A 19662-nucleotide genomic window follows, 5' to 3' on the forward strand; every position below is an offset into this window, starting at 1 on the left:
CATATGTATTGAAGTGTCACACAGTGATGTGGTTTAACTCAGCTTAGTTCCAGACAGACTAAATATTGCGGCATAATAATATTATCCACAGTTGAGGATTTAGCAAATTGGGGGCCCAATGCGAGGGTATATATGGTAAATAAGGGTCACCTTCCGATCTTTAAGAGAAAATGAAACCTGACGACCCGTTTGACTAAGGCCTAAAGCCCCACTGTCGTCGTTAATGCAGGTTCAGTGGCAAACGGGTCTATATTGTATACCATTTACAGGACCAGGAGAAGACGCCAAAAACATCGCAACCCGACCATACGTGTTAACCCGTTTGACTAAGGCCGGAAGCCCCACTGTCGTCGTTAATGCAGGTTCAGTGGCAAACGGGTCTGTATGGCATACTATTCATAAGACTTACGATAGCGCCAAAATCGCAGCCCGACCATACGTGCCAACCCGTTTGACTAAGGCTGGAGGCCCCACTGTCGTCGTTAATGCAGGTTCAGTGGCAAACGGGTCTGTATGGCATACTATTCACAAGACACACGAAAGCGCGAAAAACGCAACCCGACCATACATACCAACCCGTTTGACTAAGGCTGGAGGCCCCACTGTCGTCGTTAATGCAGGTTCAGTGGCAAACGGGTCTGTATGGCATACTATTCATAAGACTTACGATAGCGCCAAAATTGCAACCCGACCATACGTGCCAACCCGTTTGACTAAGGCTGGAGGCCCCACTGTCGTCGTTAATGCAGGTTCAGTGGCAAACGGGTATGTATGGCATACTATTCACAAGACACACGAAAGCGCGAAAAACGCAACCCGACCATACATACCAACCCGTTTGACTAAGGCTGGAGGCCCCACTGTCGTCGTTAATGCAGGTTCAGTGGCAAACGGGTCTGTATGGCATACTATTCACAAGACACACGAAAGCACCAAAATCGCAACCCGACCATACGTGCCAAACCGTTTGACTAAGGCCGAAAGCCCCACTGTCGTCGTTAATGCAGGTTCAGTGGCAAACGGTGGCAAACTATTTAATGCAATTCATTTTAAGTGTTCATGTAGAAAAGGTTTTTATTTATTTATTTGGTTGGTCTGTGTTATGACCGTGAGTGCTTTGTTCCGTGAAAATAACTATTGCGAGTTAAGAACCTTTACTAGACAAATTATGCGAATGCTTTGTTGAAGAGAAAAGTTTTAAGTCTAGATTTAAAATGATCGACTGTGTCTGATTCTCGGACATCGGTTGGTAAATCATTCCAGAGCTTAGGGGCTAAGTAGTAAAAGGATCTTCCACTTTTAGACACTTTTTATAGTCTAGGAATAATCAATAGGCCAGAATTTTGCGACCGTAGTGTGCGTGATGGATTGTATTCTGATAGTAATTCTCTAAGATATGAGGGTGCTAAGCCATTTAAAGCTTTGTAGGTGATTAATGATATTTTAAATTGGATGCGATATTTAACTGGTAGCCAGTGTAAAGATGCCAGAATTGGGCTTATGTGGTCATACTTCTTAGATCGAGTAAGTACCCTTGCAGAAGCGTTTTGAACTAGCTGAAGCTTGTTGACCTGATTTGAATGGCATCCCCCGAGTAGCGAGTTACAATAGTCTATTCTAGAGGTCATAAAAGCATGAATAAGCTTCTCTGCGTCAGATGTAGACAGTATATGGCGTATTTTTGAGATATTTCTAAGATGGAAGAATGCTGTGCGGCAGACGTTGGCAATATGACTATCAAAGGATAAGTTGCTGTCGAACATCACACCTAAGTTCCTAACCGTGGAAGATGGCACCACAGTACAGCCATCTATGTGCAATTTGTAATCTGACATATTATGTTTGTAGCGATTTGGTTCAATAATAAGTACCTCTGTCTTATTGGAGTTGAGCTTAAGAAAGTTATGTGCCATCCAGTCACTAACATCGCTAATGCAGTCTTTTAGCTTAGAAAACGTGTGTGTTTCGCTGGGATGCGAGGAGATGTAAAGCTGGGTATCATCCGCATAGCAGTGAAAACTTATGTTGTGTTTCCTGATAATGTCTCCTAGGGGTAACATGTATAACGAGAACAGGATAGGACCTAAAACTGATCCCTGCGGTACACCGTATTTAACCAGGGAGTGATATGACTCTTCCTCATTTACATAAACAAAGTGATAGCGATTTGTTAGATATGACCTAAACCAGGCTAGCGCCTGACCACTGATACCAACATAGTTTTCTAGTCTATTGAGTAGGATTCTGTGGTCTATTGTGTCAAATGCTGCACTAAGGTCTAGTAATATAAGAATTGAGATTTCACCACGATCGGATGTTAATAGGAGGTCATTTGTAACTCTAAGCAACGCTGTCTCTGTGCTATGGTGGGGCCTGAATCCTGATTGGAACTTTTCATATGTACTATTATTTGTCAAGAATGTGCGTAACTGGCTTGCCACTACCTTTTCTAATATTTTCGAAAGAAAAGGGAGATTTGAGATTGGTCTAAAGTTATTAAGTTCTCCTTGGTCAAGCTGTGGTTTTTTAATCAGCGGTTTAATAACTGCTAGTTTGAAAGCTGTTGGAACGTATCCTATTTCTAGCGATGAGTTAAAGATATTTAGAACCGGGGTTGACACTACAGGGAATACTTCTTTAAGTAGTTTTGTGGGAACGGGGTCTAATATACAGGACGATGATTTGGATGATGTGACTAGTTTAGAGAGCTCATCTATTGTAGTAGGTTTAAATGAGTCAAGATGTTCGTATGGTAGTCTAGTGTTAAGTGAACTAATGGGTAGAGTGGTGGCTGCCTGGGTAGCTACGATGTTTTCCCTAATAGCCGAAATTTTGTTAGAAAAGAAGTTCATGAAGTCGTTACTATTGTGTTGAAGTTTACTATTGGTTTCTGTTTGTTCTTTGTTTCTAGTCAGTTTCGCAACTGTGCTAAAGAGGAAACGAGGGTTATTATGATTCTCATTTATAAGCTTGCTAAGATATGTAGATCTGGCGGTTTTAATAGCCTGTCTGTAGTGTTTAACACTCTGTTTCCATGCTGCGCGCCATACTTCTAACTTTGTGCTTCTATAATTTCTTTCCATTTTTCTAGCTGCCTTTTTAAGGGCTGCTGTGTGATGGTCATACCATGGAGCTGGTGGTTTTTCTTTGAATCTCTTTTTTCGAATGGGAGCAACGGCATCCAATGTGTTAGAACAGACATTGTTTAGGTTTTCTATTTCAATATCTAGATCGTCACAGTTATCTGCTACATGTTTCATTTGGGACAGGTCTGGAAGAGTGCTAATAAAGCTATCTTTAGTGGTGGAAATTATTGTTCTGGCTAGTCGGTAGCATGTTGTAGATTGAGTGATCCTATCTAGAAGTACAGTGTATGACACAAGGTAATGGTCAGAAACTGCATCACTCTGAGGTGATATTTCGACGTCATTAATATTGAGTCCGAGTGACAGAATTAAGTCTAATGTGTGATTACGAGTATGCGTTGGCCCTGTCACGTTTTGTCTAATATTGAGAGAATTTAGAACATCTATAAACGCACGTCCTAATGCGTCTTTTGGGTTGTCCACATGGACATTAAAATCACCAACAATAAGAGCTTTATCTACAGTGACTACAAGCTCAGATAGGAAATCTGCTATTTCATTAAGGAAATCTGCATGGTGACCCGGTGGTCTATAGATTGTCGCTAAAGCAAAAGAAAGCTGTTTGTGGTTACGATCAGTTATTTCCATATTTAACAACATTACTTCAAATGATTTAAATTTTAGCTCAGATTTTTGGTTTACTTTAAACATTGTGTTGTATATTGTAGCTACACCACCCCCTCTCCCCTTTAATCGAGGTTCGTGTTTATAATAATAGTCTTGTGGGGTGGATTCATTTAAACTAATGTAGTCGTCTGCTTTAAGCCAGGTTTCTGTTAAACAGAGTACATCTAAGTTTTGGTCTGTAATTATTTCATTGACAATAGGTTCTTTATTGGTAAGCGATCTAATGTTAAGAAGGCCGAATTTTAAGAATCGAGATTCATCTGTTAATGTATTGTTTTCTAATTTTATTTGAATCAGATTTGTACCAGATGTAACAAGCGGTGCCCTGTATTTATTTGTTCGGGGAACAGATACAGTTGAAATGTGCTGATATTTCGGTAAGATTGACTCGAAGTGCTGGGATATAAGTGGTCTTGACATATCACGGCAGCTAACAGATGGACGGTTAAGCCGATCCGTCTGTTTCCTGACCTGGGCCCTGGATAGTCAGACTATATCAGAATTAAGACTATTGATCAGATTTTTAGTGAGTATAGCACTTCCTTCCGATGACGGGTGAAGGCCATCTCGGGTTAGGAGAAATGGTCTTCCCCAGAAATGCTTCCAATTGTCTATAAACCCTACGTTATGCTGAGGGCACCACTTTGACATCCATCCATTGAGAGACACTAATCTACTATGTGTTTCATCTCCCCGGTAGGCGGGGAGGGGACCAGAGCATATTACATTGTCTGACATTGTTTTTGCAATTTCACACATCTCCTTAATATTATCTTTGGTGATTTCCGACTGGCGGAGCCTAGTGTCATTCGTGCCGGCGTGAATAACAATCTTAGAAAACTTCCGCTTAGCATTAGCCAGCACTTTAAGTTTGGATCTAATGTCAGACGTTCTGGCTCCCGGTATACAGTCGACTATGGTGTTTGGTGCCTCAATGTTAGTGTTCCTGAGTATAGAATCTCCAATGACCAGGGCACTTTTAAAAGGTGTTTCAGCTGGTATACTCCTTAGGGGATCGAATCTGTTAGAAATTGTCGTTACGTTATGGGTCTTAGAAGGACGCCTTATATGACTATGCCGCCTAACAGTCACCCAGTTTGACCGCCGACTTGACTCTGATGACGGAACCGAGCCATGTGTATTTTGATAAACACTATGCGCGCTCGATACAGTATTTGTAATATTTATATTAGCATCTGATGTCGGAACCGAGCCATTAGTCTTTTCGCTCGATAGATTATTTGCGACAGTAACATTAGCGGTTTTGCTATCCTCAACTAGCGTTCGGATGCGCGATTCTAGTTCAGCAACCTTCTCAGTTAACCTTAATACTTCAATACACTTAGTGCATGTAAACCCCTCTATGCTAACAGCAGAAGCTAAACTATACATGTGGCAAGTAGTACATGTTACAATAACAAGCGGAGTCTTACCGCTTTCATGCTGGGCGATGGCGTCTTCGTTTACCCGAACGCGGTCCCCGGAGCTGCATCGCGTGGGGTGTTCGGTTGTGACACCCCTCGGTCGCCTGCGAACGTCTGGGGCCAGGGTGATGTTTGGCTTGCCGAATCTGCGAAGGCCGGGCAGCGGTTCCTCCACAGCTTCCCGATCGCTTTCATGTCGTTCACGGTCCGTGAAGCTGCATCGCGTGGAATGCATGTTTGTTGCTCGCTTGTGGACGTCGGAAGGCAGGGTGAAGTGGGCGCTGTACCTCGCCTTGGATCTGCTAAAACCGGGAAACAACTCCTCCACAGCTTCCCGCTCAGGTGAGGATAGGTCAGAAAAGCATATATCAGATGAATCCGCCATTAGATCGGAAAATGCTAGCTTCAGCCTCCACCGTGTGGATGCTAGCGGGCTATATGCTAACAACACTGGGTGTTTATTAGTGATAAATAGTTTCACGTGGTAGTACTGCTCAATAATCGTCACGGTAAAGTATTCCTATGTAAAACTAATAAGTTATATTATATAAATAGGAATAAGATGGTAAAAAAAAGCTTTTAGATGATGAACTCGACGGAGCTACGATGCACGATCTGTTCAGCGTGACGTCACAAACCGGAAACAGAAGCTTTAGTGACTCAGGAGAGAGTATTAGCGTAGTGTACGCACTTTTCTTAGTGACGTACAGATGTGGCCTTTAAAAATGCGCGTCTTTGAAAGCAGAATGCCGCGAGCACTTCCGAAATTCTGCGAGATCCCGGAGAAGGGGGATTCGGTGGGGGACGCAGGAAATAAAAAACCTGTAGAGGGCAGTCATGTTTCAAGTAGGGCATACTACGACAATGTGTGCTCGACTTTATGCTTTAAGCATACTATATGATATTGAAGTAACATGACAGGGATTCTCGGTGCTTTGGCAGTACTTTGATGTCACATGCAAGCTTTTTGACACAAAGTTTTCTTTTGCCAGTTACATAAACAGTCAAATATTTTTATGCGGCGTGTTTGTCTTTACAGTTATGAAATTTATTATTTTAAACACACATTTCACAAAGTATATATTGTAAGTGTAAATATTCATAAACTCAACACTTCGGAGGCGTTTTTCTAAAGAATAATGTTTAAACTTTATTGGTGGTGGTTGAGAATAATTCCTCTTTCCATATGTAACGCATTTTAGCGCAATATAAATGTATCATATTGTTATTCTTAATATATAAGAATACTAATATATTTTTTAAAACATTTATAACATATATTTATATATATTTATATATATAAAGATGCTTAGTACAATAGCTTTGCTTCATATAAGTTTCTGTAATAAATCATTAAATCAATCACAAAACGTGTTGACAGTGGCAAATAAAATGCTTGTTAATTTAAACGAGGCAGAAAGGTGTATAAAACAGCTTTAATTAACAATATCTGAATTGGCTCTTTTGTACACTTCTAATTTTCTCATGTCATAATTTATAATTATTAATTAGATTTAATATAAATAAGTTTTGAAAAGTGTTGAATGCGAACGTGTAAGATATCTGGAAGGCGATGCGGCGTGTTTGTCTCTACAGCCACATGTTATAAAATTGATTATTTTACACACACATTTCACAAAGTACATATTGTAAATATTCATAAACTCAACATTTCGGAGGTGTTTTTCGTCCGCAAAAGGCACAGTTTCTCTGTTTGCGTCAATTATTTTGGTTTGACCAACTAAAAAAACACATAAGTGACATTAAGACATTTTATTAAGTTACTTTAATAAATTATTTTAGTGATATTCTATTTTACAATAATATTTTTTACAATTGTGAATTACGTAGAAACACTGACTGCATATGCGCAAGAAAGGTAGCCTATTATTAAAGATTTTATAAATATAAATATGTAAAAACGAAATAAAAAGATATCATATGCCAACTGTACAGCACGCATGGGTTTAAACGCCTTTTTTCTAAAGAATAATTTGTAAACTTTATTGGTGGTGGTTGAGAAGAATTCCTCTTTCCATATGTGAAGCATTTTAGCGCAGTATAAATGTATCATATTGTTATTCTTAAAATATAAGAATACTACTATATTTTTTACAACATTTTTAACTTTAAAACATGTCTTTTTTATACCACATTAATTTCTTTAAAATATTGATACTTTTAGAAAAACTGACAATTATAAATATTATGAACAAACAATGAAACGGTGTCAAAATTCGACAACACAAATAATTAAGATATTCATTGTAAATAGAGTCGCGTTTATTAGGCTCACACTAAATTCTCTGTTGCACTTCCTATAAATTCGCATTGCACGTATCTTAATAGTTGTATGCGCTGTTATGCTGGCAAGAAGGGGTTGACATATCACTTTGCTGTTTTAATACAGTAGCAATGTAAAATATTCAGCAATGCCCTTATTAACTTCTGGAAACAACGCAATGCAATGTTTTTATGCGCCACCTGGTGGATATTCTGTGAAGCGAAACACATTAAGGGAAAATGGAAAGTAGCCCCCCCCCGAAAGCACTTGCAGAATGCTGCGAGACTCTGCGAGACGAATTGGCGAATGCCGCGGGAGAAAACGCGCATTTTTAAAGGCCACATCTGTATGACAAATTCGGAGGGCGGGGGACAGAGCAGCAACAGAGAAACCGCTGTATGCTGCGTAAGCGCTCATCCTGAATGCGGATGACTCTAAGATGGCGGCGAAACCGGAAGGTAGTTAATTACGTTAATAACATTTTAAATATGGATATTTCTACAACAACACCGCACGGATTACCCTCAGAAGACCTTTGTTTATCATCCTGGAGCCGTTTGGATTTAATTTGTGAAGGATGGACGCACTTTTTTTGGACTTGAAGGTCGTGGACTATTGCTGGACCCCGTAACATTACATTTAATCAACAGAAAGATCTAAAATATTTTCTAAAATATCCGAAAATGTGTTTGTCTGAAAAACGATGGACATATGCAACTCGGACAGCTTGGGGGTGAGTAAATCATGGGTTTAATATCGTTTTTGGCCGAACTATCCCTTTAAGATTTTGACATTAACAAAATGCTAGATTTGACCCATACAATGTATTGCTGGCTATTACTTCCAGTGCTACTTTAGACTAGTTTTGTGGTCCAGGGTCACAAATGTGCTGAACATAACAACAATGGGTTAACCAATGGGATGAGTGTGGGCCAGAACTATCGTGGGCCAGAACTAGTGTATATTGCTCACCGGTCCAAAATTCTCTCCGGTGCTCCTTTCATCACAAGCAGATGCCCAGTGGGACTTTCCTCTATTTCATGAATAGACAGCTGAAAGTGAGAGATCCTTATTAACATCATCATTGCATCATTGATGAAGTAAATTCAGACTTTACAGATGTTCCACAGTAGGTCCTAAAATGTTTTGTGTGTGCACGTACCTGGTATTTGTTGGTGGAGTTGAATGGGATTTCAGATACTTTTGGGTTGTTTTGTCTGAGTATTTCAACGGAGCCAGATGAGAGCTCAACACACTTTAACAGAGCAGATTCTGATGCATCACCTGATGTATCCCTCTACACACAAACACACACACAATAAAGTCGCAAGGTCAGAATGAATAATTGTTTGGTTATTTATTGTTAACATATTCAATAAATTATTAATTTATGGTGAAGTCTGTAATTCTGTGCCACTAATACCAGTTGTACCTGTACCAAATGTGACTCTGGACCACAAACCAATTTCTTTGAAATTGAAATTTATACATGATTTAAAAGCTTAATAAATATGCTATCTATTGGTGTATTTGTTAGGATAGAATCATATTTGGCAGAGATACAGCTATTCTATATATGAAAATCTATATTCTGAGGGTGCAAAAAATCTAAATATTGAGAAAATTGCCCTTAAAGTTGTCCAAATGAAGTACTTAGCAACACATATGAATAATAATTTTTATATATTAAATATATTTACGGTAAAAAAATTACAAAATGTCTTCACGGAACATAATCTTTATCTTAAAGATTTTTTGGCATAAAAAAAATCGCTAGATTTGACCCATACAATGTATCGTTGGCTATTACTACAAATATTGTTTACCTGTGCTACTTAAAGGGACACTCAACTTTTTTGGAAAATTGGCTCACTTTCCAGCTCCCCTAGAGTTAAACACAATTGTGGAATCCATTCAGCCGATCTCCGGGTCTGGCGGTTCCACTTTTAGCATAGCTTAGCACAATCCATTGTATCTGATTAGACCATTAGCATCGCGCTCAAAATTAACTAAAGAGTTTTGATATATTTTTTTATTTAAAACTTGACTCTTCTATAGTTACATCGTGTACTAAGACCGACAGAAAATTAAAAGTTGTGATTTTCTAGGCAGATATAGCTCTCATTCTGGCGTAGCAATCAAGGACTTTGCTGCCGTAACATGGCTGCAGGAGGCGCAGTGATATTGCGCAGTGCCCCAAAACAGTCCCTTGCTATTGAAAGTCACTAATTTCGGGCGCTGCATAATATCATTGTACAGCCATACCCAGCTGAATGGGTTCCAAGACGGTAAAAATCAAGTGTTTAATGAGCCTATTTTCAAAAAAAGTGAAGTGTCCCTTTATGACTATTTTTGTGGTCCAGGGTTACAAAAGTGCTAAATATAACAACACTGGGTTAACCATTGGGATGAGTGTGGGCCAGAACTATCGGTTCGTCTAAACAATGGAAGATTTAAGCGTTTAAAATATTATTTTTGTTTGTTTGTTAAGTTTTACCTTGCGGATAGGTACTTCCTCTTGTCCAGGTCTAAAAACAGCACGGTTACAGAGTCCTGCCACTCGGGACAGAGCGGTCCAAGTGGGAGAGCTCTTGTCGAAACAACTGCCTATATACACAACACAAACATAAGAGAAAGAAAATATTTTTATTTGTTTTATTTATATTTATAGTTCCTGTAAATGTTTCAGCAATCTCAAAAATAATGATATTTATTTTAAGCCAACACTTATTAAAGGTCCAGTGTGTAGACTTTTTAGCGCCAACTATTAGTAAAACTTGCAAGCAACGGCTCAGTTGCCCCTTCTTTTTAAAGTGAATAGTGAGGATATAATAGCCGCCACAGGACAAACATATCATTGTCTAACACCATAGATATGTAGAATAGATGTAGCGTTAGCTACGGTAGTTCATTGGACCGAATGCGTCAACTAGAGACGCCATCTTGAACGCCATCCACATTAGCGTCATTGTAGGCAATGGTCTGCGTCATGAATGCGATTTTCTTGGTTTTCCTTTGGTTCTTTTCAACAGTCAGACATGTATTTAGCATTGAGTCCAGAAAAAAATAAAGTTTTGATATTATGAAATTTCCTTTTTCTAACTATAATGCATAGTGCTAGTAGGCCTAACATCCATACGCAGCATAAAAGCCCGACATCGTCCATGAATTCGAAGTACAGGTGGAGATAGCAGCGTTACCTAGCTACTTCCTATGACAAGAGCCCTGTTCTAAGATGGCGGCGGTTTTGACGCATGCTTAGAACCCCATGGCAACATCTAGTGTATATATCTATGGTCTAACACAACATAGTGACAAAATGCGCTATTTAGAACAGTTTGTCCATTTAGGGCTACTGTAGAAACATGATGTTGACTTCCATGTAAGAGGACACGAGGTGTATGTAAATAAAATGGCTCATTCAATGGTAAGAAAAACAATACAGTTCATTTTGTAATGTCTTTATATTCCACTGATAATATAGTTGTGTATATTATATTGCATTTCTTTTAAGAGATGAGTAGAAATTGAAATAGACCTCAAAGCTTTCTAACCTGACTGGTCCTCAGTAGTATCGGCCCCGTGGATCTGGTTGTCGAACCACATGTGAGCAACAGTCATACGGTTTTGAGTCAGAGTTCCAGTTTTGTCGGAGCAGATGGTGGACGTGGAACCTAGAGTCTCCACGGCCTCCAGATTCTTCACCAGACAGTTCTTACGAGCCATACGCTTCGCAGTTAGAGTCAGACACACCTGAAAGTGTGAGGAGAGAGTGAGAAAGATTATTAGACGTATAATGTTTTTTCAAAGATATTGAACATAACAAGAATTAGCAATCCTATTACTATGGACAATGTGACACAGGATGCTTTGGCGACAAAGTCACGCCTTCCAATTAAAAGATCCCACCATCAATCGATTTAGCCTGTTGATTCTCTGGGGGACGGGCTATACAGAGTCAAGTAAGGTGTTTGCATGTGCAGTAGCTGAAATGACCTTGAAAATTATGTTTTTAGTACAATTTGAGCTGAAGAAACAAGATTTATGGTGCAGTTGATGTCAGGTTTAATTGTTGATCAGAAATATGTTGTTTAATTGTGCACGCGATTTTAGACATATCTGTCTTTCCCCATTTAAGTAGATAGGATTTTAGTCTTGCATGACTGAAATTGCTTTTTGGGGGCGTTGCAAACATGGCTGCCTACTCTCCCAACTTCCTCTAGGGTTTTAAAAGGGGCAATAAGTAGGATTTACCCCCATCTAGGGGTGAAATTGTATTTTGCATTCAAACGAACTGTGCTCTCTAGCGCCTCGCCTTTCCAAATGCGTGTTGCAACTACAGTAGCCGATCTCCTTGTCCGTTGCAGCTGGTTCATGTGTTCTGAATGAAAACGCGTTGTGGAAACGCATTGGTAGGCTAACAAGGACATATTCATGAATAAAGACACTGATTTTGATTAATAAAACACTTAAAATCCTACCTACAGTCCCTTTAAGCAAACTCACACAATAATAGTGCAAAAGTGATTTGGAAATGCTTTATAAAGTTAATAATAATAATAATAATTGGCATGTTGCGTGGCCATCGATGTGATTAAGATTCGAACATATTAACCATCAGGGGTTACAACAGAGCATTCCTAACTTTCGAAAAGGGTTTATGGCAGGATGGAAAACTTAGAGTAAAGAGCTAAAAATGTGTGTGTGTCTTACAGTAACAGTGGCAAGCAGTCCTTCAGGGACGTTGGCAACGATGATGCCAATGAGAAAGACGACGGCCTCCAACCAACTGTAGCCCAGAATAAGAGACAGGATAAAGAAGGACACCCCCAGGAAAATGGCTACGCCAGTGATGATTTGAATGAAGTGCTCGATCTCCATGTTGATGGGCGTCTGACCTACTTCCAGACCTGACGCTAAAGTCGCAATGCGTCCCATCACTGTGTGATCACCTGTATTGATCACTATACCATGGGCTGTACCTACATAGACACACATTAACAAATGAATTTGTGAAAGATTGGATCAATGAATAGATTAATGAACAATTGAATGGCTGAAACAAACAAATGAATAAAAGACTGACCTTCCACACAGTTGGTGGAGAAGAAGCAGATGTTTCTGGTCTCCAGGGGATTTTCGTGTGTGAACCCTGGAGAACGAGTCTGAGGTTCTGATTCTCCAGTGAGAGAGGAGTTATCCACCTGAGGAAACAAATGTTTTCTTAATGAAGCACATGTATACTAGCTCAACTTATAGCTGTTGATAACAAAACTCTTTTGAACTGTTTTAATGTCTCTTTTTCTACCTTGCAGCCACTGGAGGAGATGATCCGAAGGTCCGCTGGGATTCTGTCTCCACCCTTGATCTCCACCAGGTCTCCCTGAACCACCCCCTCTGCATTGATCTGAATTTTTTTCCCCTCACGGATCACCATAGCTTGCTAAAAGAAAAAAACGACGGTATATATATTTACAGTATTCAGCAATGATCTCTTCATGATTTAACAGTTATACTGAATCCTTAAAGGTGCAGTGTGTCAATTTTAGTGGCATCTAGTGGTGAGGTTGCGAATTGCAACCAACTGCTCAGTCCACGACTCACCCTTCGCTTTTAAAACACATAGAGAAGCTACGGTAGCGGACAAACATGTCAACTTATTAAAAAATTGTCCTTTAAGGTCTTCTGTAGAAAAATGGCAGCACAAAATGGCGACTTCCATGTAAGGGGGCCCTTGTAGATAAAAAGGTCTTGTTCTAAGGTAATAAACACATAATGGTTCATTATGAAAGGTCTTTATACTACCCTGATAATATAGTTTTGTATATTATTTTGCATTTCTGTCAAAAGATCCTTCTAAAAAGTACACACTGCACCTTTAAGTGATTTGACATCAGATTGCAGCTATTGCAGATTTGCACTGACCTGAGGCACCATGTTTTTGAAAGAGTCCATGATCCGGGAACTTTTGGCTTCTTGATAGTACGAAAAGCAGCCAGTGATGATGACCACAGCGGAAAGGACCACACCCAGATACAACTGTGAGAGAGAGAGAGAGAGAGAGAGAGAGGCGGGTCAAAGGGTTAAAATCTATTCTCATTATACTGGTTGATCAGTTTCAACTATCTAAATGTCACATCATCTATTTTAACCGATTGAGTGTGACCTTAAATGCCCTTTAAGTTAAATTTAAGATGGACACCAATTCGTCAAATAAACAGTGTGCGAAACTCATTATCACGACCTATGGAAGATTTTTATAGGGATGTGCACCCAGCGTGTCATTAAGGTTATATTTAAATGATCTATGAACTGCACTGTATGTTTCTATGAAAGATCTTTGGGGAAAATATGGGCATTACTAATCAAGGTCTGATGTTTTAAACACACATCCACAAACATATCAGTGTAAATTAATAGACTGAGAACCACGATGCAAAAACAAAAAACCAAGAATATGCGCATGCGCAGGTTAAGTCTGCATGTTCATAAATCAGTGACCCTGAACTGTCCCACAAGCAGCTGGGAGTCCAGTGAACAAACTGGGACTCATTCATCATACTGGATATGGGACACCAGAACAAAAAGCAGTAGTTCACCTTCTCATAACGTGGAGACTTTAATTGCCTTCCTTTGAAGTGCAACCAATTTGACTGATCACTGTTTTGTTGCTTATTTTGTTTTTTATCAGCTAGGTTATGTGGATTTCGGAAAATTTGAGATTTGTAAAACAGAAGTCTGTTGGGTTGTACAGGTATCAGTGCATAAGCTTTACGTACCATTTCAGAAAGAAATTTACCTTTATAAAAAGGACACTTTTGTACCTCAAACATATACATTTTTACCATCTGTACCAAAATGGTACATATGAGGACCTTTTAAAGGTACCGCCCCAGTGACAACCTTTGTACTTTTTTCTGAGAGTGTACAAGATTTTAAAATATATGCTCATGCTGGCAGATTAACAGAACAACACTGTTAGACTTAACTGTAATTTCTACAGTTATTTACCACAAAATGCCCAGTAAAATACCATCATTTTCTTTTCCAGTTCATTACTGTAACATGCATTGCATTATGGGTATTAACATTTAATTTACAGTGATTTACTGTATGTTTTGAATTTGCGGTAGACTGCTGTAAAACAACAGCAGGAGTGCTACTGTAGTTGAATAAAACAGTGTTATAAAAGCATATAAAATTAAAAAATTAAATATATCTATGAAATGAAATAAATTTTATTTGTTATGCTTTTTTCGCTCCTTGGAGTGTCGGGACAGTGACAGAAGAGGCTACTTAGGGAGTTTAGCGAGTAACTTTTATCAAGTGACTCTGTGGCACTATGGTATTGTTACAGACCTATGACACGGGTGACCTGGGTTCGATTCAAGGCAATATTTTTTTTTTAAATAGGTTACAGCAAGGGTATTATACTGTAAAATGGAACTGCTGTAAAGGCATCATACTGTAAAAAACATGTACAGTTACTGTAATGGGGAAGTTACCGCATATATACAATAAAAAGTCTAACATTGAAGACCTGGACCAAGATTTAAACCCAACATTACCAAGTGAGCAAAACGGCTCAACGTGTCTAGAACCGGCATGTGTCACATTTGGAAACCATTGGTGCAGGGTTCTAAATTAACACCCGCCAAAAAATTTTCCTTTTTGCAGTTAACTATAGTGTATTCATGTACAAAGATACTAGCGGCAAAAATGGATCTATATGCAATGTAGTTACCCAATTTATGCTTGTAAAAGTGATGCAGCAGCCGTACTGACGCGCGCGGACATGGATTTGTGCGTGTACACGTCAGTGCGACTGCTGCATTGCTTTTTGCAATAATCCAAAAGTCTATGAGAAAAATTAATTTACTTTTTTGCTAGGGAACTAGGGTCTCGCAAACATCTGGGGGTTTACCAATCAAAAATACATCATCCTTGCGCCACTCTTTTGACTGCTCAGTAAGTGAACTCACATTGTCGTTGACCGGTTCATCGGCGGTGGCTGCCTGAATGCTGTATGCAAGAAAGCAAAGGAGGGCCCCGATCCACAGCAGGATAGAAAAACCTCCAAACAGCTGCTTGCAGAACTTAACCCACTCTGGGGTGGTGGGTGGCGGAGTAAGGGCATTTGGACCATCCCGTGCCAGAATTTCCAAAGCTCTCTTATGGGTCAAACCCTGGAAGGAAGAATAAAAATGACCAAATGTTCCTTTGAAGATTCCCTGCTAAAAATTACAAGCTTAAACCAGCCTACAGTACAATGTTTCACGAGGGCATTGCAACAAAACCCAGCACTTGGATGGATTTAAACAGTGTTGGGGTAACACATTACAAGTAATGCGCATTATGTAATAATATAACTTTTCTGAAGTAACGAGTAAAGTAACACATTACTTTATAAATGTACACATTAATATTTAAGTTACTTTTTAAAAAAAGTAATCCGAGTTACTTTTAAATTTAATTAATTCAATTTAAAAATTAAATAATGTACTGAATTAAACTGAACATATTAACCTGAGCGGGAACATTTTGGGTCAAAACTGAGATGGCAGGCCAGAGCTTGACATTTTTGAATAAAAATCATAAAAAATACCTGCGAGGCTTGAAAGAGATCAAGCCTCAGCCAAGTAAGAAAAAGTAACGCAAAAGTAACTAAGTAATGCAATTAGTTATTTTTTTGGGGAGTAACTTAATATTGCAATGTATTACTTTCAAAATTAACTTTCCCCAACACTGGATTTAAAGGTTTTGAGGGTTTGTCAGATTGGAAAAGCAGCTAAACCAGCTGAACACAAGCATGACCAGTTGTTTAGTTTAATACATGGAAATGTTTAGCCCTGCTTCATTTCTGTGATATTTATGAAATGGGAACGATTTGGCTTGAATTATGCTTGTGGGTAAAATGTCATCGCAATTCCAAAAAATATCCGATTCATTATTGCAAATGTCAGGGGGTCAAAGTTAAAATGACTCACTTTGGTAAGGTCAACTCCATAGCGAGCGCTGATCTCGTCTAGAGAAAGCTTATGATCATCCTGCAGAAAAACACACACTTTTATGGATATAACAGAAGTAATGGGATGTTTTTTAAAATATTTCAACCATTAAAATGCATTTATATTAAAACAATGTCTTAAAGGGATAGTTCACCCAAAAATAAAAAATTCTGTAATCATTTACTCATCCTCATGTTGGTCTAAACCTGTATGAGTTTCTGTATTTTGTTGGTCACAAAAGAAGATATTTTGATAAATGATGAAACGACAAAGCTATCAGTACCCACTACCAGAGGTGTAAAGTACTTGAGTAAATGTACTTCGTTACTGTACTTAAGTATTTTTTGGGCTACTTTGTACTTGTACTGAGTATCAAAAATATAGGCAACTTTTACTCTCTACTCAATTACATTTTTGATCGGGTATTTGTACTCTTTACTCCACTACATTTGAAATGACACTTAACGTTACTCGCTACATTGTTTATTCGTCAAATAAAAACCAGACGAAAGTGTCAGAGTGTGATGATGGATAGAATTTGTGGTCGCGAGGTTACACGCAAACACACAACTGAGGGACTTCATTTGGCTCTGCGCAGAGCAATCGTATGAAATCAAAGTACTGCGAGAGCGAATCAAATGCATATGGAGAAGTGTGGTCTCGCGGTACTTTGATGTCAAACGCTGAATGGCTTGCGTTTAGCCACCGTAGCTGGACATCTGCGTGCTGCGTATGTCACAAACTGTAGAGAAAAGTTCGCGTCTGGACTGAAAGAAGAGATAAAGAGCAAACATATGGATTCATATCACATTTGCTTCAGTCAAGGGACCCTTTGTTAAACTTGTGATGCTACAATCAAAACAAAAGTGATGCGCGATTGCAGGATCGGGTCATCCCGCAACTCAAAGGCAAGCACAAATGTTTATATACTCTGATGCTACTTTATCAGCTAACCTGAGCTGGTACATAACTTGATATAACTTACTATATAAGCCAAAATAAACCAGCGAGGTCCTGTACTGATTGCCCGAGTAACTTAAGTACATTATAAGATTGATAATAAGTTTATTTCACTGTCCTCACATTTAATCAAGTATGCTGTAATGTATTTACTATAAAGAGGGATGCATGACGGAAGAAATGTAGTGCACTTTATGTGAGATAGTGGTGTTACGTACTACATGTGTTTACAATTAATCTTTCAAATGAACAACTTCACGTTTTTAATATGAATTATCATATTTCTGTTAGTGTAATTTTAGTTTACTGGAATTTTTTAAAATATTAAAATTATATCTTATTTAGGATAGGCCTATATAAGAATATTTGGTAACACTTTACAATAAGGTTCATTAGTTAACAGTAGTTTATGTATTAACCAACTTGAACAAACCATGAGCAATACATTTGTTACATCATTTATTCATCTTTGTTAATGTTAGTTAATAAAAATGTAAGCTTTAATTGTTTGTTCATGTTAGTTCAGAGTGCATTAACTAATGTTAACAAGATTTTAATAAAGTATTAGTAATTGTTGAAATTAACATTAACAAAGATGAATAAATGCTGTATAAGTGCAGTTCATTATTAGTTCATGTTAACCAATGTAGCCAACCAATGTTAACCAATGAACCTTATTGTAAAGTGTTACCATATATTTATATCGCAAAGTTAGGTTATATATTTATTCAGCATGGCACATTCAAGTACACAATGACACTAGACTAAAATGAAATGGGTTTAAATCAGGGACGTGCACAGGAATTTTTAGGGGCAGTTGCTCTGACCTAAATAAAGGGCACCCCCCCCCCCTAAATATTTTTTTAAACACGGCCTATATGAAGGATTGAGAATAACAGGGTCTTTATTAAAATCAGCAAACATGTTTGCCTAATGCCTACCAAAAAAATTGTAGCCTAGGCTGCTTGTCTGCAAGCTGTAGCTAGCTGCTATCTGTCTGATTATTTAGGCTTAAAGGAGGCAAACTCAGCCAGGATTTATGAAGATTTCAACAGAGGTGGAAAGAGTAGCCAAAAACTTTACTCAAGTAAAAGTACAAGTAACTAAATAAATAATTACTCAAGTAGAAGTAAAAAGTATGCAATGAAAATAATACTCAAGTAGCGAGTTACTAGTTACTCGTGAAAAAATAAATCTAGATATACACGCGCAAACACACACACACACACACACACACACACACACACACACACACACACACACACACACACACACACACAATACAGTGCCCTCCATAAGTATCAGAACTGTAAAGACAAGATTTTTCTGTTTGCTGTGGAGACCAGAAATTGGTAAGATAAATATCAGTATGTCAGAAGTTTAGAATGTCACATTTTATTAACCTTTGTTTATGTTTCAACACATACATGCTTTAACAACAAAGAACAACAGCATTAAATGCTGACTTATGTGTGTTGTACACAAATGCACATACGTGAATCAAACTGATCCTACACATTTTATGCTTTTCATGTGTAAACAATCAGGACACAGCTAAGTGACCATTAAAAAAATAATAATGTGACAGATTCTGTACTTTTGTCTCATGTTCATCTTTTAATGTTTAGACATTTCTTGACTCCACAACAAACAGAGGAATACTTATGAAGGGCACTTCTACAGTATGTGTAAAACTGCAACATACACAAACAGTACAGAAAAAAGAATACAAACACAGAATAGACAAGCATTTCAAATTAACAAATTAACTCTAGTCTCAATGTTGATGTAGCTTATAGCTGAAATATCAGACAAGTAAACTGACAACAGTTTTGCATATGTATAAAGTTATAAATCTCCTAAGATGGTCTGAGGACATTGACAGTTTACACTTACATAAAAATGATTTTAGACAAAACTCATGTTTTCTTACGTTGTCATGTCACGTGTGTTTTGTGAGAATCACTTACATCATATACAGTACAGTATACAGCGAATCAGATGTCAATCATCGATGGATTTTCTTCAATCTGTGCTACAATGCTTCTGGAGGTTGTCTGACGACGAACAGGTCGCGTGGGTACATGTGTGAAGTTTTGCTTTTAGTTAAAAGATTGGTAAATTCATTTCCACGTCACCCAAAAATAGTTATATTCTGCGTGTTTCTACATAGGTTACGAGTAAAACAGCTTCGGACGATTCCGTTTTTGCAG

General features: G+C 38.3%; 1 protein-coding gene across 1 annotated transcript in view; it reads right to left on the reverse strand.

Moving 5' to 3' along the window:
* Positions 1 to 19662, reverse strand: part of atp1a2a (ATPase Na+/K+ transporting subunit alpha 2a) — a 36975-nt gene that overhangs the window by 12248 nt on the left and 5065 nt on the right. The window contains exons 3-12 of the mRNA XM_065262135.2: positions 16469 to 16528; positions 15464 to 15667; positions 13407 to 13520; positions 12790 to 12924; positions 12568 to 12685; positions 12195 to 12463; positions 11036 to 11234; positions 9979 to 10088; positions 8644 to 8778; positions 8454 to 8533 (exon numbers count right to left, since the gene is read on the reverse strand). Coding sequence (XP_065118207.1) covers positions 8454 to 8533; positions 8644 to 8778; positions 9979 to 10088; positions 11036 to 11234; positions 12195 to 12463; positions 12568 to 12685; positions 12790 to 12924; positions 13407 to 13520; positions 15464 to 15667; positions 16469 to 16528 — 1424 coding nt within the window. The remainder of the gene's footprint in view (positions 1 to 8453; positions 8534 to 8643; positions 8779 to 9978; positions 10089 to 11035; positions 11235 to 12194; positions 12464 to 12567; positions 12686 to 12789; positions 12925 to 13406; positions 13521 to 15463; positions 15668 to 16468; positions 16529 to 19662) is intronic.

Source organism: Paramisgurnus dabryanus, chromosome 6 (genome assembly GCF_030506205.2).
Source record: "Paramisgurnus dabryanus chromosome 6, PD_genome_1.1, whole genome shotgun sequence".
NCBI lineage: Eukaryota > Metazoa > Chordata > Actinopteri > Cypriniformes > Cobitidae > Paramisgurnus > Paramisgurnus dabryanus.